This window comes from Trichoplusia ni, chromosome 3, assembly GCF_003590095.1.
Source record: "Trichoplusia ni isolate ovarian cell line Hi5 chromosome 3, tn1, whole genome shotgun sequence".
Classification (NCBI taxonomy): domain Eukaryota; kingdom Metazoa; phylum Arthropoda; class Insecta; order Lepidoptera; family Noctuidae; genus Trichoplusia; species Trichoplusia ni.
The window spans coordinates 10,168,976-10,191,717 of record NC_039480.1 but is presented as its reverse complement, the minus strand read 5'-3'; the positions used below and the strand labels follow the sequence as shown (position 1 = coordinate 10,191,717).

The 22,742-nt window shown below is 34.6% G+C and overlaps 2 protein-coding genes across 6 annotated transcripts in view; both read right to left on the bottom strand.

Moving 5' to 3' along the window:
* The window catches only part of LOC113491855 (voltage-dependent T-type calcium channel subunit alpha-1G-like), a 130,448-nt gene that overhangs the window by 36,212 nt on the left and 71,494 nt on the right, over positions 1-22,742 (bottom strand). For all 5 annotated transcript variants that reach the window (XM_026869034.1, XM_026869032.1, XM_026869035.1 and 2 more), the window contains exon 3: positions 10,403-10,822. In XM_026869034.1, the coding sequence (XP_026724835.1) occupies positions 10,403-10,641 (239 nt within the window). In that variant the 5' untranslated portion in view covers positions 10,642-10,822. The remainder of the gene's footprint in view (positions 1-10,402; positions 10,823-22,742) is intronic.
* On the bottom strand, positions 14,944-15,939 carry LOC113508710. Its single transcript, XM_026891796.1, has one exon. It carries the CDS (start codon positions 15,937-15,939, stop codon positions 14,944-14,946), a length of 996 nt encoding a protein of 331 aa, XP_026747597.1.

Sequence of the window (22,742 nt, the reverse complement as noted above, 5' to 3'; positions counted from 1 at the left end):
AGGCCACTGGAACTGGACTGGCTTTGTAACAGTACAGTACACTTGTTATTACTAGACTGTGTTATTCAATAGGATTGAAAGGAGGAAAAGCGCGAGGAACATGCGACAAGGTTTCCATTAAATTGATCTACGTTTTTGATTATCTTTATAATATTTGTTTTTATACAAAAATTATGAAAACACTCTAGCTTATTAATTTTCGCTACGTGCTAAAGCGATTACTTTCCGATAAACCAAAAGAATCTCGCATAAAAATAATTCTATGGGTATTTTTACGATTCCAGAATTAGCTATTCATGAAATCGTAATGGCGCCTTTATAATTGGTTTCCGCATTTTCACCCAATGATTGTCATTGATTGTGCATGATACGAAGTTTATTGACCGTAAAACCGGCTATAATAGCGACTGAAACGTTCCGTCCGTCTTTTCTTCAAGCAATTGCAAGTTTTATTTTATTTTCGCAAACATTGCATGATGTGTTTATTCATTGAAAAAACTCTGCTCTGATGTCTTTATTCATGACTCTGTTTTTGGTACGGAAAATAAACAGTACGTGATTACTGGCGGATGCTATGAGATATGTGGGATAAAATATAGTTTCACTGGCTTATAGTGTACCTATGTACATATTTTACAGAGACATTTATTAAAACACAGACCCTTGCACTTCTATTCGCTAAACGTGCTCTCGACAACGCCCGAAGTGCAAATGTATTTAATAAAACATTTACTCTAGATAGCGGTATTGCATTTTTATAACGGAACCGAAGTATAGGAAAGTTTTTCGGCAAGTTGAGTAGCTTCAGTAAACGGGGCACTATCTTGAAGTGAAGAAGCGCACGATAGCGGCTCTGATTTCAAATCATCGAGTCTCTCGCTTTAATATTTCATTCTTTACAAATGGACTGACATTTCTGAACGAGTTCTGCTGTAATAAAAAACTGAGTCAATGCCATTATTATATAAACAATATTCGGTTGGTATTTATTACTCGTCCAATGTCATTAAATTCGGTTTTGTCCAGGTATTAATATATCCTTAATTGCCATGGACATTGAAAGCTTTTTATATTTTATAGATAAATGCTTCATGAACAATAATTAGTATGATACATTGTCATGTCACTGCCTACGTTAGATGCGGTCCCTAACTTTTTTCTCGTATCAACACATGCAACACAATTTCTAAAATCCAAAATTTAAAAAGTAATTAAAACTCGTTTCTTACAGTGAACAAAGTAAAAATAAGAAGCACCAATATTAAATTTAACGAATTGAAACTAGGATGGAAGATATAAATGAAATTCCAGGAAAATCAATGTGCAAACGATGAAAGTGTCGCGAAAAGTTAATTGGATCGGTTTCATCTCCACTTTAGGCTTCTCAATTGGCGCCATTATTTCCCAATTGACATTTATCCGTATTTTATTAGAAGCATAGTTCAAGAACTTTTCTCAAAGAGGAAACATTATTTTGTTTATTTTAGTTTATTGCTTATGGATTTTTTTTTAGCTTACGATAAATCTTAAAGACTTGTAATGAATTTGGATGGACATTATGTTTTTTTAAGGTCACAAAAAATGAAATATGATTGCATAAAATTGAGTTTCTTTTTGCTACAGATAAGTTCATTTGACTTGGTTTTTACCTCACAGCATTTCAAAGACTATCTTGCAAGCAACACTGCTTTGTGCTATCACGGTTTGGAACACAAATGGAACTCCGCACTCAAAATTTCGTCGCAGTCACATCAAATATGACCCCTATGCATACGACATAAGAGCCAGCAAGCCGCATCAGTAGCATGTTTACTTTGTTTTCTTTTTGCTCCACGGTAAATGCTAAAAACAAAATTACAAAGCCACGCTATTCCGCGTGCAAAACTGGAGGTTGTAGTTTTTGAACGGATACCACTATTTGAACTTCTTACTGGAGAAAAACAAAAAAAAAAGCGGGTTGGGATCACGATCTGAAAACAGCAGAAATGCTTTTAGACAATAGAACAGAAGCACAACGACTGTGAAATACAGAGTTTCCTAAAGCATTACAGACGTATCTATAGATAGGTAGGTATAGCAACATCATATATTGCGTAAAAAGCCTCATAAAATATCAAAGGCGACTTCATGATAACAATACATTACAGCGAAGGGCTCTTTCGGCTTTCGCCATGATACCGCCCTACATTCTAATGAAGAACCTCATTTCAATTGTGAGGATCATTATACGAATATTCGTGTAACATAAAAACGGTGTTGTGAAAGGGAACTTTTTTAATTTTAGTTATACTGTAGGGAGATACTGTGCAGCTGAATGTGCAGAGAGGGAGTCATATAACTAAAAGCATGTGCCACATACAGCCGCGGTACATTGATGTGACGCGACTCGCTGCTGTGTTACAACCTTTTTTTAGATTTTTTGCTGTAAAGTCAAAAAGTATTCCAGTGTACGTTGAAGTTAATTAAGGAAAACTTTATTTGAATTTCCAGACAGAGATGAATTAAGTTTCTAATTGAATTCTTTTGTCTAATATCACTCACTCAAGCGAGCCGGTCTAATGTTATTCATTTTTTTTATACGAAAAGAGACTTTCTCCTTACTATTTATCTTTAAATTATATTGGTAAGTATTAAAAGAACAGAAGACACTTAACTTTTTTACTTAATAAGCAAGAATTATTTAAAAGCAAAAGACAGGTGTTCTTTGATGATATTGTTTTTCAAGTCAGTACACCATATAGTATTGAGTCACAAAGTCTTATAATGGTAGGAGGACTCGTGCAAATAGTGCTTCCCGAATATGCTTGGATCAGATCAATAAGTAGGTACCTGTTTACATAGGCAGTGTACCTAATTCTCAGTGATCGTAAACATGTTTACATTCCTATTCTGCAGAGATATGCCAACATGGCCGCAATCAATTCCAACTCGTTATACCTCTTCAAATTGAAATAAATGTTATTACATTCGTTAGGTCTGATTCAATATGATCGAGCTTGGATACAATTATTTATGTTGGATGAAATTGTAGGTAATTTAAAAATTCTAGCTTCTCGTTTTATGATATACAGATTCATTATTTATGTTACAGAAATATGAAATTGTGGACGGTAAAAATTTATTCATGCAATTAAATGAAATGATTATTTATTACCTATTTTAAAATAAGGCTGGTATTTCATCATTAATATTGTTTCTATTCGGATAAATAAATTCGAAAATATATTCAACTAAAACGACTTTACGACTTTTATAGAAAAAACCGCTCCATAACACTTTCGATGAAATATAAATCAGAAGAAAATTTCGGCGAAGCGAAGCCAAATTACTACACTAGGAAGCACCGAGGCAAAATTTCTAATAAAACAGTTTTTGCCTTATCATCTACTAACGATTCCATTCAGCTATTAGACCTCCATCTTCCGCACTGAAGAATGTTTTGCTGTTACTACAATAAGGCTTAATCACACCAATGTTATGCCTATATTTGCCACTCATTAAGAAGGAAAAGCTTGCGATGCTAAGTCCTTAATTGCTACGAACAGGCAGAAAAGAAGTTATATTTCTGGAGTATTGGAGATTGAGTATATACTCGTACATAATCTTGGGTCTAGATAGATCTATATCATCCTTATCTCCAACACTTATCAGAGGACTAAGCTTACCGCTCACAAGAGGTCTTGGCAGCGTAGAGACATTTATGACAATATTATGCTTACAGTATAGCCATCCGTGGCAGCCTGCCCATGACCCAACATCCCATTAACCCGGTTCTTCCACGTCTATTTTACAACCTGAATTATATGAAAAAAATTCACCGACAAAAATCTTTTTGTTCGGTTCCATTTTTGCCAGCCCTAAATCGGTTATCGAACACGGCTCCTTCGAGAAAAACAAAAGAGAATTGAGAAAGATCCAAAAAGTATCAGGTATGCATAACACCAATTTGGTAAATGAAATGAGTTCTGTATACTTGGCACAATTTTCGATATGATAAATTAACGTATTATTGATATTGGACAAAGGAAAAGGTATGCATGGAAAAAAATAGAATGCTTTCGACGTCCTTTTTTTAAAGATACCTTAATTAAGCTTCAATGATACATGTCATACAAACACACTGTCCCGAAAAAATGAGTATATTTTAATTTAGAGAAGACATTTCCAAAAACAAAATCAACGCTAAGATTCCGAACACATTCAATTTACATCTACAATTCAGTTCACCTCCATACTTCACCTACATACTTATTTGCTATTCAACCCTTTACTTGAAATAGATGGCAACAAACCATTTTATCGAGTATTTTCAGGTCACGCTTATCGACGTGTATGTAGGCTTGTATTTACATAATTGTAGGGTAGTGATAACAAATAGGTAGTCGGTAGTCAGACTGGGGTGAACTCGCGCCTCGTAACAATTGTTGTTCGATCGGTAGCTCGGCACAGATCCAACGGGACCTAGTATTACCTTGTACGGTACACCACACATCACTGACAACGAGGCATTACGAAAATCGACCTTAAAGCTGAGTAACAAAGGCGATTTGAAGTTAAGGTTTATACTAATTTGTGGCATACTGTACAGTGTACGTTTTATCTAATAGTTGTCGTTATGTTATGCTCTCACGAGTTCAGATTGAACGGTTGGTTTTTGAGATGAAACGACGGCGATGCTTGAAAATGTGTCTATTTTGAGGTATTCTTTTTTGGCTTAATTGTATGCGAACTTTCTAGGGATACGTCATTTATACTGCAATTAATACTGTAATACGTCATTATACGTCAATTTATACAGTTTTGTATTATGAAAAGACCATCTTTTTATAATACAAAGCGACCAAAGATCTGTCTTTTTTTATTAATGTGAGCTTGAACGCGGATTCCAATTTCCAATTTAATACGGCAAAGGTATTTCTTATTCTGCCAAAGAGGCAAATCATTCGTATACATCGTTGTATTTATTAAGTAAATGCCTCGAGGTTTTGCAAAATAAATATTCATAAAAATATTAAATTAAAATCCAGCTCATTTTTGATACCCTTGCATATTTTATTTACAAGCAGTCCCAGTTCACATGGTTTTATTAATTACGCAATAATTAATGAATTCCCGTTTTAATAAACGTGCATAAATTATTATAATTTATATTCGAAAATCTGTTCTCATGCTTTTTATCAAGTGCTCATGAAAGAATAAATTAAGTTGTGGGTAGGTGACAATTCAGAATTATTAACTGGAAAATGCGATCTGAAATAATAAACTGGTTTCATATATTTTTTAACTAAAGTACAACATTCAATAGTTAGAATATAATTTCGACTAATTACAGCATACATAGTTTCGAACATACACATTTAAATACTCTTCAACATAATTAACTGTTAATGAGCTCCTCGGATTCCGTCGCAGGTGTTGTCGCGACAACCCTCTAACAAACCAGTTATCGTGAACTGAGTGAATTCGTGTCAATTGTTGGTACCCGAGATTCCGTACACTACAAAGCGAGACTCTAGTTTTCCACTTACACCCACTGTAACTGTAGAACCTAATTTATTCAGTGCTTCACAAGATACGAGGGGCTTGGAGTACTCGACAGCCAAATTTAATGTTACGCTAAACGCGGTTAAGGACTTTCTTTTTTAAGACTCTCATTTTAAAGTTTAATTTCGAATGCAACTTTTCGTAAGAGAAAACTTTAAGTTATTTGCTTGCAGCAAATCAAGAATGTAGAACTGGGTCTTATGATTTTATATCTGAATCATTTAACAGATGCCTATTGCAATATCTCAACTTTACAGATTACGCCCGTCGCGGTGACTCATGAATTCATGATGCTCTTTGTATATGCATGCGTAGCCAAATAATTTTATCTGGATAACGAAACATACGCTAAATACTTTTATACATACAACGTAACCTGTGTAGGTCGAAGTAGGTCAAACTCAGTGTACTGCAAACATTTTATCAGGTTGATTAACCCATTGATGGACCAAAAGGAATATCCGGAATTTGACAAAGACTAAAGGGATTTAAATAACAAATAAAAGAGGAAAAAATAGCAATCAACCGAAGTTTTCACCCAGATATCGTAAGTATACTCGTATACGCCTAAAACAATTTAGATTTAACACACGCCACACAGTTGAAACTAACCAGATTTGTTTTTCATAATTTATATGATAGTTGGCCGCGGCTGTAACACGATCATTTTGTTTGGTATTGTTGCTTTGAACTTTTGTTTGTACTATAAAAGAAAATTAATATCAGGTAAAAATGGTTTCAGCCGGAATGATTAAGTAGCGTAGTGGCTCTGGGTACTGGTACTAACTGAAAATGAATAACGTATTCTCGCTAGTAAGCAATAAAGGTACAGAAATATTTATGTTTATTCAAGAAGTTAAATAACTGCTCGAGAAATTTATGCATTTAGGAAGCTTGAACAAATTAGAGCATGTTGATATGAAGGAGATATTACTAGTCAGGTAGTTTAGAAATATTGCTGCATTGTATTTGATAGACTTTATGAATATAAATAATTTAATTATATCTATACTCTATATACTCTATACTAATATATAAAGCTGAAGAGTTTGTTTGTTTGAACGCGCTAATCTCAGGAACTACTAGTCCAAATTGAAAAATTATTTTTGTGTTGAATAGACCATTTATCAAGGAAGGCTTTAGGCTATAAACCATCACGCTGCGACTAATAGGGGCGAAGATACAAAGGAAAATGTGAAAAAATACTGCAGGTGTAAATCATAACTTATATCTTCTACCCACGGGGACGAAGTCGCGGGCAACAGCTAGTTTGTTTATAATTCTGACAAAAAACTTATTTTTAACGTAATGCCTGAAAATGTTATTACAGTATCGTCAAATGTTCTTGATTTAAAAATAATGTTTTTTATTTAAAACATATTTTATTTCATATTTAAAACAAAATGTGTAGCAAAAGTAACGGATTCATTAAAATATTAACAAAAAAAAAACGAGATAAAATATAAAGCTCTCTCAAATAATGTGAGTGTACGGAAACGAGGTTATAATCAAACTCAGTATATTTGGCGAGAGATATAAAAGCAAAGGAAACGCCGCGGTACTTGCTCTTACCATGATTGTTTGTCTGCCCCCGAGGCCTGGCTTTATACCAGCCGGTCTTTATTAAACTCATATATTTTGTTATCATATAAGCCAATTTGTTGCTCATGTATACGCCGCTAACCCAATCCCAAAAATCACAACCATCATAATCATCACCACTCACCACAAGACGTCGAAAAAAAGCTTATTCGTTATTTCCGTTTCGTTGTCACTCAGAATAAATTCTCAAGTTAAATTTTAAAATGAGTATAATTTCCTTTGTTTGTGGAAAATTAGAACTCGTTTGGAACACATACGTTTTATTCAATTTACATATTCATTACGTTTCCAACTTGCCAACAAAGGTTGTCTTTTTGCTTCTGTTTGTTTACTACGTAATCGACTGGAGTAAAATTTCGGTTACTCAGTTATTTATGAACGTGTCTGATTAAACTCGGTGGGGTACTTATTTTAAGTGGTTTGGCTGTGCGGGATTAATTATTAAAATGTTTTCTGTTAATACGCGGGTTAATGCTTATTTGAGAATGGCGGTTTACTTACGTACGATTTGGGTGACCGACTAGTTTCGAAAAGTTTTTTTTTTTTTTTTAAGACAAAAGTACTTTTATATACATAGCCGCAGTTATTTAAGTTCATATTGGTACAAAAAGAAATTTCTGAGCTTGACTATTGGAGTATTCTGTGAAATCTTTTAAGTCATTATATCAAGTGCTTAGGTTATTTTGCAAACTCTTTGGTTTATCACAATTAACTTTGTTCCAGCCAAACGTGATGTAAATATAAGAGTATGATCATTGGATATACGTGCATCTTGACTGGCTCATACTGCTGGAAACGTGTGGCTATCTGCCAAACAAATAGACAGGATCAATTTTAAGAGTTCGATCTCTGCACGAATTGTAATTTGCATGTTACTTGCTCAGACAGTGTTGTTTTCTGCTACGACTACGAAAAATCGTCGACGAATTTATTTTAGGTGAAATTGTTTTGTCTTGCTATACTTTTGTTAACTCGTATCTTTGCATATTATTATGCTTAAAAATAAATACCATCCTGTATCTGAAACGGAGCAAACTGTCCGTAATTACAGTAATTAGCCTTCTTGTTCAACAACTGGTAAAACTTTATCTTAACCTAGTCTAGTTTCAACGCACATTCATCCTGTATAAATCAAATATATACGGACGGTACAGTTAGCTACAAAAGTCAAATAACACCATCTTAAATGGCTTCTGAATACAATTAAATTTAAAGTCTGAAAAACTGGCATTCTGACACAAATGAGCTAAGAAACTAGTTTTTTTTTCAGTTTCTTAATCTGATATCCCAGTCGACCTTTGTTGCTAACCTTACCAGTAATCTAAAACTAACGCTTCCGACCTGTGAATGTTTATATAGAAAGTTTCGTGAAGTCGTCTATAATGTATTTTTAATGTCCTTCTATTTTTAAGGTTAGTAGTAAACATTGAGTTTTATGAAGGCCGCACAACCTTGTATATTGACCGTCGGGCTCTAGGTAAATAGGACACCGTTTCGTCTCGGACATGTAAATTATTAAAAAAAAGCGATAAACACGTTATCTGTCATCCGTCATCTGTCATCTGCTGGTATAAACCACTGCAACAACAAATATCGAATCCTGTTTGCCCTAATGCATGTTGTTAACCACCGTTTATAGGTACTAGCCAGTCCAAAATTACACAGCAAAAAAATAAACACAAAAATGATAGCTTTACCAATTTTAGAAATATGAACTTACAACGATCACGTAGATTTTTTGTTAAACATGTTTGACTGTTTTGGATGGCCTTCTACTGTAAGAAAGTCGAACTATTTTTCTAACTGTCTTTTAGATTTCATATTATTTTTTGTAAAGATATTAAATTTAGGAATAAAAGCCTCCAAATACAAATCCTGATTTCATAACCGACAAGTGCAACTGTCTCTGCCATAGTAACCAATACGCGCGTCAAAGCTTTGATGTTCGCGAGCGCCGTCAATTATTCAGAGGTCGAGTGGCTCTGAATACAGCACCTTGATACAGCCGCTTGTATTTGATATCATCTGGAACTCCGTCCAATTGTATTACGGTACCAAATCGAGCATTTCAGTAAACATTGTTCACGTTTGCTTGGCTATAGTCAATCAGGTTCTAGACCAGTTTGCATCGTACATAGACGTACCTACATTACCTATATTCGAATATTAGTGCAGGTAATCATAACTTAGTATTATGTAATAGTATTTATATTATGGCTAAAAATAGAAACACTTAATCAAAGTCATTCGCAAAAAACGAAAGCTATTTCAAAAAACACAAAGGAATAACTCACTATTTCAATACGAAATCATTATACATTAAAAATTTTGTTGTAAACGAAATGAACAGAAAATGAAACGGCAAATTTAATTTAAATTTTTGCTATCGTTATTTCCAAATATTACAATATAAATACCAGTAGCCATATCCCTTGTTGAGGAGTGGAGATGTTCTAATAGCACTCGACCCACAAATCCATCGTCAGGCGGAGTGTTTGCCATCATCGTTTTAAGTGAGCGTAAACAATTTCGAGTGTATACTGTCATTTTGTTGCTAGATCTGTGTTTATGTGCAAATATACTGTATTATTGAAGATATAAGCTGCTTATTGCCGCGTGATGTAGCTAAGCGCTAGCAAAATAGTATGATTACAACATTACAAAAATCAGTAATTCAAAAAGAATCTTGGGCAACTGTGGTTGTCAATTGCTGTTCACATTAAACGGGAATATGTCCAGCAGTGAGACAAATATTGGCTGGTATTATATGGCTGTCATATTGCCTTTGCAAGATAAATAATTCTTTTTACGATTGTACTACTTATATGCTTTAACTTTTGTGCAAGTTGATTCATTTCTTTCTTTAGTTAATTTAATTCTACAATTACGTACCAATGAAACTGATTCTTATAAAAAGTTCGTATGTAATTTGTAATGTTATTTTCACATGTCTGTTTCCGAATATTTATTAAATCTCCAAGCTTATAGGGATAAATGTTAATAACGATAACCATATACCGTGTACCAATTCAAACTTGTTATGTGCATATTTCAATAAATTTCTGAAAAGGAAATGCAAATATACAAAATATATTTTATAGAAGTATAGCTATTGTATAATTGTATTTTACCTTACATAGAACTCGAATCTATGGCTACGGGTTTCAAGTATCAGAGTCGCGTTTCGCAAGCACTCATGCGGAATATTTAGAAAAAAGAGATTAATTTGAATCTTATGATCTATTGAAAAGGATATGGATTCGTGATGAGTTTCAGACACCAGCTCCTCGGCCGGGTTTCTTGCGTCAGGTACCGCAGGGCCACTGGGGTGAAGCCGGGGAAGGGCAGGCCCTGGCCGACGGTGCTCTCCGTACTGAGCCCTCCCTCCGAGTCGGACTCGCCCCCCTCGGAGTCCGAGCAGCCCCCGCTACAGTCCGACTCCGGCCCGCCCTCCCGGTACCCGTAGTAAGGCATCCTCTCCCGATCACTTGACATCCACTTAAACTTATAAGCTCATTGTATCACTTAAACAGTCTATTAACACTACTTGACCATCTTACTCGACTCAACTGTACAGATACGTGTCGGTCAGTACCGGGAGCGAGTGTTTAGATTGCTCCGTCACAACATTCAAAAGAAACTCCATCGTCGGTGTATTTCACGAACAACACTTTATCTGTAACAAAAGAAACACGTCATTAGTTTCGCAGTGAAGGTTTGCAGTTGTTTAGAACGATTTTCAGTGGACGGTAAGAAACGGAAGACTAATTGGACGCTAAATACCCTGTTAGTGCTTATTTAATTGTTACTTGAGTTTCTAAACTTAAAAGATATCTGAAATATTTCTGTTCTGCTCTTATTGAGTATATCATGACCTTTATCTTTATAATCCAGGATATAAATAGTAAACAGCCCACACACGCGTATATATTTAAGTATATGGAATATTTTAAAATCTCCCAACGTATATGTGGGGTAGCACGAGCGTAAGGGCACTTTCTCTCGATCACCCGTGACTACGATAAATACGCGTGAGTTAAACGTTATGTAAAAAATAATAACTAATATTTTCTTCTATTTTTTTTTGAAAATTGACCAAAGATGGAATATTTAGCAAGCTTATTCGATAATTTATTAAAGACTTGGTTACCTAGCAAATAAGCTTGAATGTTTATGACCATAGAACAAACGTATTAGTAGTTTAAGTTTTAAAATAACTTAAACTACTAATACCAAAATACTAAAACTAAATATAACAAAAGACACTCATAATGCCCAAATTTATTAATAACTTGCTCGCTCAATAAAGTGTCACCCTATAAATTCCAAAGGCAAAACAAACAGCAATTGAATAAGAAATAATAACGTGACCATTTATTCAAGTACTAAAATTTGAAGCCGGCACACACCGCATAATTACGACGACAAAAATGACTAATGAGCTTTCTGCCACACAAAGGAAGCAATAAAATATTTATAGAATACTTGCGTGCCTGAAATACTTACGAGGAGGCAGACCGGCCTGAAATGGAACAATTTACTTGAATAACTTCGAGCTAAGTCTTTAGGAACATAGAACACACAAGTAAAGGGAGTTGACATTTACGCTACGATGCGATGCCACTAATGGGAGAGTAATTAAAAAAAAACCGGTAGTTAAGGAAATCATTATTTTATTTATTTATTTATTTATTAAAAATAAGCACACCAACAATACAATCACCCAATGTTATACAAAACCTCAAAAATCAAACAATTGAAAGCACAAGCAATTGTACAAATTACAGGAGTGCATGACATTAAAACATGAAACTCATTTGAGACTTACACAAAAATAACTAAGCTACTAAAATTAAAATACACATTAAAATAATAACGAATGGGCACTATTCACACTGTTTAAGTAGAGAGCGTTTGTATGATGCGAACTTCATAAAGAATATATCGATGGGATAATCTGTCACAATGGTCCTCTCATTATATAATCTTGCCATACGTGTAAGAGGGCTATTAAATGTGGTATTCAAAGTAGATGTAGGAATTTCAAAAACTCGATGATGTCGCTTACTACGTCGGTCAAATCGGAACTTTAAACCTTCTATCAACTGGGCATCAAGAAGGCCATTTACAATTTTGTAAAGAGTCAGTAAATCAGAATGAATTCGCCTTTCTTTTAAGCTTAACAACCCAAAGTGTCTTATTCTGTCACCATAATCAGGAATAGATCTTCGAATGCCTTTCTTTGAACACAAATACCTAACAAAACGAGCCTGAATAGATTCAACCTTATCAGCATAAGTAGAGTAATATGGAGACCAGATTGTGGAACAGTATTCCAGTGAGCTTCTTACTAGTGCATTAAAAAGTATAATAATACTGGTGCTTTTACGGAATGGTTTGGACATTCGGAAAATAAATCCAAGCATCTTCTTACCCTTGGTCACTAGGTTGTCTATATGATGGCGGAAAGTTAATGCAACATCGAAAAGTACTCCTAGGTCACGTATGACAGATACTCTGTTAAGTACAGTTCCCTCTATATGGTAATCAAATTTATCATAACTTGATCTATTGGTGAATGTTATTGTCTGGCATTTATTAACATTTAGCGTCATTCTATTGTTGAAACACCAATTTTGAAGGACATTTAAATCATTCTGAAGTTTCAGACAATCATTAAGGTCCGATATTCTGTAATATAATTTTAAGTCATCGGCATAAGCTAGACAGTTGCATTTCATTTTATCTAATAGGTCATTTATAAATACTAAAAAGAGTAGGGGGCCCAGTTTTGAACCCTGAGGCACACCAGAACTAGGAATAAATGGTACAGAGTCATAACCCGCTAACGCTACAAGCTGAGAACGATTAACTAAATAACTATCGAACCATCGCAACAAAGAACCATGAATACCAGCATGTTTTAATTTTAAACTAAGAATTGAATGATCTACGCGATCAAATGCCTTTGCAAAATCTGTGTAAATAGCATCCACACGACCCCTGGCCTCAAAAGTGTCGGCAATAAAAGAAGTATAAATAAGTAAATTAGTCATAGTGGAACGGTTGGACATGAAACCATGTTGTCTATCACTAAGCACATGACGTAGGTGGGAGTAAAGTGCAGCATATATGAGACCCTCAAATATCTTCGCAAACTGTGATATAATAGATATTGGTCTATAATTAGTCACGTCATTCAAAGTACCAGATTTATGTATGGGGATGATATGTGCAATTTTCCATAAATCTGGAAAGGTGCCTTCTTTAAGGGATTTATTATATATTAATTGCAGTGGCTTAGTAAGGGCATCTATACAGAGACGGATAAATACAGGAGGTAGTCCATCGGGGCCTGCTCCTTTATTCAAGTCCAATATTTTTATACTATTCCTAACGTCGTCCTCGGTAATGTTAACAGAAGAAACACTGAAATTAGACCAGGATACTCCTGGAGACAAGTTATGAGAAGGTTGAACATCCGCATACACGGAAGCAAAATACGCTGCGAATAAATCTACCACCCCGCTTCCACCCTCGCCAACACGATCACCCCAGTGAACTTGGTCAGGGATACCCCGATAAGATTTTTTAGTCTTAGTATACCGCCAGAATGCTTTAACATTTGTCTTCAAATCATTTTCAATTCTTTCTATATATTCTTTGAAACAGATCTCTAATGCTTTCTTAACTTGCATGCGTAAGCAAACAAAAGCGTCATTGTCTCGAGGGTTTTTGAACTTTTTGAATCTAATTCTATATTTATGTTTTTCTTTGATAATTTTAATCAAAGAAGTTGTAAACCAAGCGGGATAGCAGTTGTTTTTAGGTTTGCCCTTTGGAGTATATTTATCAATAATTTCCCATAATATATTATAGAATTTCTGAACAAACTCATTACAGCTCAAATGAAAGTACTCCTGCCACTTAACGAGACGTAGATCACGAACACACGCTTCATAATCTGTTTTCATAAACATATATTTGGTCTGTGAAGTATTATGACTTAAATTAGAATGATATGACTTATCAAGAGTTAACTCAAGGGGTGGATGATGTGAATCGGGTTTACTAATGGGGGGCGCAGAGGTGACAGAGATGCCAGTATTCTCATCCACTAACACGAGGTCCAGGATATTATTATTCGTATTATTGATAAAATTCTTTTGAGTATATCCAGTAATACTTAGAAAGTTTCTCAATGCTAACGATTTAAGGTCACTGGCTCCTAGAAAGGGATCGTCAAGGTGTGTCGTCCATCTGACATTAGAAAGATTAAAATCGCCTATAATTAATGTAGTTTTATCTAAATCATTTAAACAAATTTCTTCAGCTCGCATGAAAAATTGCTCAAAGATATGGCTAGGTATATAGGACGGTAAATAAACTACGCACAAGTTCATACAGACACTTCCCAAGCTTATACACAACCACACATCTTCAACAGTAGTTTGCCAATTCGTTTTATGAACAAATTTAAATTTATTACTTATAGCTATAAGAATACCACCACCATAATTTTTAGAGTACAAATCCATAAACTGAGAACTGCGATCTCGCCTTACAACAGTATATCTCTGGTCAAAATATTCTGAGGATGATAACGAGCCGTCCAACCAGGTTTCAGTCAAGCAAATAATATCATAGTCTGAATTTAAAGTTGACATAAGAATTTCATGCGACTTCGTTTTCATACCCCTCACATTCTGATAAAATATTGAAATACTATCCATTACAATTACTACAAAAATGTAACTTAAAAATTAATTACTATAAAATTTGTTAATTATTATATTATTAAACAATTTTATCTAAGCCTTTTTCGTCTTTGATCCATATGGTTCCTGAGTTTTCACTCTTACAAACGAAAATTTTACCATATCGGACCCAAACAAACTTATAAGATTTATCTTTGGCCCTAAGACGTGCTGCAGCGTGTAGAGATTTGTTAATCGGGGAGAGGTGCTCAGACACGAATACTGGGACCTTCTTATCACCATAACCCAGAACGGATGAATTTAACTTATCTTCACTGTGAGCTTTATTATAATTTGTCACGGCTGAATAAAATTCGTCACGACATCTAGGACTACTTAGTTTTACTATAACAGAGCGAGGGCGTAATTTGTCGTTCTTCATACTAGCCACTCTTACGCACTTCAAAATGTCACCATCTTTTAGTGCATATGACACAACATTGGCCAACTTTATGATAACGTTAGGTAGCACCTCATTTTTATTCTCTGGCAAGCCGTGGATTTCCAGGTTAGCATCACGCATACTCTGGTCCAGTGAGTTTAGTCGCGCCGTCAACTGAGCCACCGTTTTTTCCATCTCGCAGTTACGTGAACGAAGCTCGGTATTTTCAGTTTGTACTTTCCGAAATTCTGCTTTTAAATCATTAACTTGAGAGATATCGAAGGAACTAGATTGCTTCAACTCGTCCAATTGTTTTCTAATATCATTCATTTCGGATCTAAGTTCACAGATCATACTTTTAACTTCAAGACGCATCGTGTTCCTTATTTCATCTCTTATAATGCGTCTTATGTCATTCATTTTATTCTTCTCATCATCAGAACTATCCACCATATTATCCGATTGGGATTTATCAGATGGCTGCTTAGATAAACAACTCGGACAATTCCACGCAGAACGCTTCAACTTACTAAGCTTCTTAAACGCTGACGCGCTCAGGTTGACGCATAGGTGGTGATAAACTTTGTCACAATTGGAACAAATTATTTTTTCAATTTGTTTGACTGGCAACTCGCAGTTATCACAATTTGCCATCGTATAAATGAACTGTCAAGTACAGGAATGTCGAAATAAACCCAAAAAGATTTTGCTCGCCGTAGGATACGAACCTACACCACTGTGTGCACGAAAGGCAGGCTTACCGAACAAACCCACCGAGACGTTGCAGTTAGTAGCGAAATTATAGACCTGTTGTGGTATTGACAACTGACACAAAGTTAACACAAAGTTAATAGACGGTAGATTTGCGAGTGTTAACTTGGATTAATAGTCACTAAACTTTCACATATACCGTCACAAAGCACTTGTATTTTATAAGTTTTTGCAAATTATCGCACTCCAATCATTACAGTGTTCACTTAACTTACTTCCAACACTTAAACTTTCAATAGTTTTAACAGTATATAATCGTAAACAACTTTTTGCCGTGATTTAGATAATATAATAACGGAGTAGAACATAAACACTCCTGCTTAGTTGAAGTCTCGATGACATATGACATATTTATTGCTAGATGGAGTCATTGAGTCTATTTAATACAATCTTGGATGTTACTACAGCTTTTAATGTATGAGAGAAGTATCAAAATATTTAAACAATACGATTTCGTTAAAATCGTGGTCAAAGTAGACGATTCGTAAGTACCTTAATGGTAATATTTTCTTAATCGTGTTACTCTTTCTTGATAATCTTTCAGGATATGACAAAGTTTTAAAAAGTTTCATTTTGCAGCTAACGGCTAGATACATTTTTTTCTATATGCAATCGTTTCTGCATGGAAACAAATATCAAGGCGTAATTTTGAAGCACAACCGTGAGTCAGACAACGCGAATCTTTGCTGATACTAATTCCAACAATTCCGTGCACTCTTAAAGGCATTTATGAAAATCGTAATGGCAATTATGAATTCAGAAACTACCATGAATTGGAACAATAAAGTTCACACATCATTATATTAACAGCTCCGTATAATGTGCTCATAATATTTAATTGACCGTTCGTTACTCGCGTTGTAGCTCATGTTTCGAATGATCTCGATAACCTATTACCGTTGTTAAGACATCATTATGATTTGATTGCAGATATTGGTCATTAACGATCTATAAATGTTGAGATTTAACAGGTCCTTAATGGTCACTTTGTTGTTGGTTTTGGATAGGATTTTTCCTATATTCTAACAGTACAGTACAGAACAGTACTTTTTTAATAACTCCTGAATGTAATGTATTCAGGGCGAAAGAGATTTTGATATACGATATGTATTTGTTATAATGACGAGGTTACAAGGTGTCATATGAAGCCATTCCCTAATTTACAATAGATTCGTCATTTGTCTTTAAAAAAAATATATTTATTGTAATATTGACTTTTTTTGCTAGGGTTTTCAAACTCAAAAGTTGAAACTTTATTTTGCTTTCAAGAAATGAATGACTCAAAGATTAACTACATTAAATTCCTCAACTCAGCGTTTAAAATGTCAAACAAACAGAGCTTTTGTGTATAAATGAATATATAAGTACCGGCATCCGATGCAGCTTCGTTATTACTTGCTGACTGGTCAATACCGCCGGCAATTAGCTGATAGCAGCTGCAGGCAGAAATAATGATAGCTGGCGAAATAGACGCCGTTGTTTGGGTGTTGTGTCTGTTGTGTAGTCCAATGAGGGTGGGTTCAAACGTTTTAAGAACATTTTAATGCTGTTTATTCTAAAGTATTCAATAATTAATAGATAGCGCAAACAAAAATTGGGATTCGTTTCGCCATAAATTAAATTTATCTAGTAGTTACTAAACAAAAGGCTCAAATGTGAGTTTGAATTAAATTTAAGAGTTAAACTGGACTAGTCGTTCGTGAACACCAAAAGCTCATAGCACAACTGGTGGACGAATTTATTTAAGCGGCGACTTAAAATTTGCGACCACCAAAACAAAACAGCAAATAAAATTGAAAATTTCGAAACGGCCGAGATGAAAAGCTCTTTGTAGTGCACGCGAATGCAGCTCTCATTTACTCAACGGATGTCGAACGATTTCGGACACAAACAAAAATTTTACAGCCGGCAATTAAGCGGCCGGCGTTCAAACGCGACAGCCACCGACCGAATTACTGCCGCGTTAATTTAAACGTACTCAGTTACTCATCGATGGAGGCAACGCAACTCAACGCGGCCAACATTGCTGTTCCGTCTTCATTAAAAAGATGACAAGAACATGACTACTAACATGCCTCACTTCGACAAATCTTGTTTGAATTTCGCTATTTTGCTGAATTTCTTTAATATCGTAACACATTTCCCTACTCCTCGGAATGAAACTGCGATACGAAACCGTACCGCATAGAAATGATGTTTGCTTTCAACAACTGTCCTTTCTACACATTTAGCGTTTTCTATCAACAGTAATGATTACAAAATGCCCCTATAGGACCCTTGGACCTCTAAACTTGTCTCATAAACATGAAGATCATTGCGGCTTCAGATGTTTCCTCGGCAGTACTCGGAAAGATGTTAAACATTTACGCACGTAATCTGATACATATTGGTGTAATATTATCGCGATATAATCCTGTTGATTTACAGGATGAACATAAAAGGGGAAGTTAAGACACATGTACGAAACCAAGCAATAAAATGTATTTCAGTCATAATATTTAGCTTCTTAGAATGATGTACTTCTTTGGTTGCGTTTTCTTTGCAATATTTTGTGGGGTACATTATATTGCTTGACTTATAATTTGTTACCATGATAATATTTCCAGTATAAATATAGTTAGAACTTGTATAAGATCAATACCTTTTTCGTTTCTCTTTGTAGAATCAAATTTTAATTAGATTAAAAAAAAGAAAGTTGTAGGAAGGGAACTGTCTATTAATGAGCATCAAGTGTCACGTGACATTACTATTGGTCGCACTTTGTCGTAAAATAAATAGATTCGTTTCATCACAATATTGAATTGTTCCTAAAAGAGACTCTCCAAAAGTAATATCAAATATCATCTTGACAAAAATATTTGGCGAGAAAAATCGAATTGAGGCCTCTGTGGAAACATTACGTTATGAAACGACTTTCATATTTCAGGAACCACAGGACGTGTCTGGCCGAGAGTTCGAAGGGTGTGGATCAAAAACGCATTTGGAAAATGACAATCTGTCGCCCTTTTGTCCTTAGAGGCTGCTCCTTTGGTCAATATGGATTTTGCCATTTCTTTTATTGAGATAGAAGAGGATTAAGGTGTTACTTACTTGCTGTATTTTGTTTGTAACTAAATAAATGTTCTGGATACTCATTAAGTTACATATGGAAATGACTTAATTTTTGTTACTTATATGACGATAAACATTAATAGCTCCCCACAACCTATGCAAAAAAATCTCATCGCACACAAAAATACTATCAGCTGATATTTCATCGCGAAATATAAGGACAGTAGAAATAAATAGAATGAATAGGGACGGCGGCAAAAACAATCGTTCCCTAGAAGAAACGACACAAGTAGCCATAGCCCATATTATTATTAGTTGCTCATTTCTCCCTGTTGTGTAGACGTCGGTAGAAACCGTCTGGCTATTTGTCCCGGGGATATCGATTGCCACAAATACACTCGTTATATGAGACTTTACACTGTCCTTAAGAAAGCTTTCAATTCTCTCAGATTGCCATTTAATTACCGACATCTGTGCTAGAGAAAATGTATTTAATCTCCTTTTGTTTCTTTTGTTTTGAAGGTCCGTTTTTGAAGAACAAAACGGTACCTTTCTGAGGTTCCACAGTCCGTTCGTCTATCATTAAACTCTATTTCATTTACCGTGATAGGAAGACAGTTAAAATGATCACAGATGATGTATTTCTGTTGCCATTTTAACATAAAAAATAAACACAGAAATGTATTTATACATTAAAAGAAAGTGTTGACAATTCGTACGGAATCCTAGGTGTGTCGAATCCGACACGCAAATTACTGGTTTCATTATTAAGTTTTTAAGTATCTATTTCATATATAATTTATTTTATAATTTTCATTGATTTCGAGAACAAGTATCGTATTTTGTACATGGCATTCAATAATTATCTTTAACAGTTCATTCGCGTTGATATAGGTTAACGCTGATTTATTTTATTATACAGAGAGAAAACATCATGAACACATTACTCCAACATAATGTCCTCTGATACGGAATGACGATTCGAAAGCATTTGCGAAGCTCGACACTTGCAGTTGTTTGTTGTCTCTTTTCCACAACGTTAAATGTCTTACTTTAAATGGCGGTTGGCCCTGATCATGGCGTCTAGACGTCTAGTGCCGAAATCCTTCGCTTTCGAGGCAGCAAATGTTCCTTTATGACTAAATTATATGGTGGCGTGTTTACGACCCGCGATACGATAGACTTGTATGCGTAGGTATTCATATTCATTCCTTATAACTCAAATATAAAAGCCATGTGGGGCATTGTGGGGGACTATAGGGTGATATTATTTTCTCATGGGAATGATGTTATTTAGTATGGATGTTACTGTGATTTTCTTGTAGCCTTCGACAAATTGTAAACAAGTTTCTTCGTCCCTTTGTTAGGGGTTCTCGAATGCAATAAATAGGATGAAGTTAAATTAAGTTAGGAGTTTGTTTACTAACATTTTATGCGTTGTTTGTTTCAGTATATTTTCTTGATCTCATCCACATTTCATAACAGATATTGTCTTACAGTCTTTATAAGTCAGTTCGATTGTCTCCACTTACTACTCCATTTATGCTTTAGATAGGAATTAACTCAACGACATAAAATCCAATTCCAGACGAAATAAAAACTTTATATTTCTCCGGAAACTGGTCTAAACCTCAAAAGACACGAAAACATTAAAAAAACTGTTAACACTACCGGAACCCGTTAAAGCAAGTGTTTTGGCAAACGCGGAGGTGTAGGTGGGGTAATTAGCGACTGTGACGTACTTCCGTCCCGAGGAAGGAAAGCTCGAGCACCGGAAACAACGTAATAAAGGTAACATGTACATTTGTAGTCACACAAACACTAAGTAATTTTATTTAATTGTATTGAAATGCAAAAGGTTATCCTTGATTTTTATGAAATTCATGAAAAAAAAATCACCATTGTTTTCAGAAAATAGAGCACTTTAGTTTCTATTTTCGAAATAATATTGAAATCAAAGCAATTATTTTACGATTGTTGTAGTTCGTTCTTTGTTCAATTTATTACTCTTTGTCGCTCTTGCCTTTTGATTTGAGGATCAAAAGGCATAATATGGTAAAGAAAATGTCAGGGTTAATTTCACATACACAAGAATAATTGAACAAATATATACAGATTGTATCTATTTCACTGAAACAAGGCGCATTGTCTACACAAAAAAAAATGATAATAAGCATAAAATAGGGAATTAGACAAACGCCAAAGTCTTCAAAGAATGGAAAATAATATAATTCCAGGTTGCACCCGACAAAATCATTAATCAAATTTTTACTCCAGTAGTTGTGAAAGGCAGTGAGCCTTTCACTTCATCAATGCTTCTTGCTTAACAAGACAAGGTGATAATTTTATTGATTTATAATCGTCATATCTTTGAAAAACAATCAAAGTGAAGCGTAAAGAAGTTGAATAGTGACTTTAATAATATTATGGTTTGATAACATCTCCACCAGTGTACAAAATAGACATACAACTCGTGGATGTTGTAGCTAAATAAAATAATTATTACAGGCATAAAGTGGAAGGTCTTGTAGTATATATTGACTCGTCGAGAATTAAACAAGACATCCGCTAAACGAGATAAAAATAACGATAGCAGAATTCATTGGCTAAAGTGACATGTACCGTGTGCCGGTAAGTCATAAATCACAAGGATATTCCCACAAAGCTGGTGCCTGTTAAGTAAAAATCTCATATTTTATTCAGTGCCGCGGCGTATTGTTTTCTCCATACCCAATTCGGATCAGCTCGTACCAGTCACGGAACCCTAACACTTATAAATCGGTTTTATTGGAAACATTACTTTGAATACGAATAAAAAAATCGCCCCTTCATTTTTATAGGAAAAAAACCCGTGAGATATAATTTACGATAGCCGACATGAAAAGAGATAAATTCGTTGATTCTCACACTTTTCATCGCTCATAATAAATTGTTGACACTTTCAATTAATTATTTTTAATTCTTGAAGATTATTTTTGTTTGATGTTGAGATAAATAAAAAAAGTCGTTTGTAGACAAATAATAAAAGGTCGTGCTTAATAGTTGATGTGAGACTTTCATCAGACTATTAAAATAAAATCATTAAAACTATATCTTAGAAGATTTTTTGATGAACTCATCCTTACATTTTACAGCTATATCCCTTGGCCGTGATTTTAGTATTCAGATAATAAAAATAACGTTCCACATGTGGCCGCACATACATAAACATGTAAATATTAAAGCCCGAATATTTACGTAGGCGTATGTTATTTAATTGCGCTGTAATCCCCAAATAGAGTGGGGTGAAAATTTGACCAGATATAAAATGTAGTACTACTCCGGTTTTAACAACCACTCAGTTTGCCTGATATGAATAAATTGTATTTTAAAATTAAAGTTTGCATGTAAGTTTTATACACAGTCAGACAGTTGTTCAGAAACCTTTCTTCAGTTGATAGGTACCTCTATCTGATATTATAATATTATTTTATCATTCACTTGATTTCGCCTAATAATAATTCATGAAGAAGATAAATCCTATTTTCTTGGTGAAAGCGCGTTACTTCTACGTAATTCATACAAGGACATTTGTTAACACGTTGTTGCGTATTACATTACATGACATACTACTTTAACCTACAATACAGTTACTA

Excerpts from the sequence above, each read along its gene's own strand:
- LOC113508710 (XM_026891796.1), bottom strand. The coding sequence starts at position 15,939 with ATGGCAAATTGTGATAACTGCGAGTTGCCAGTCAAACAAATTGAAAAA.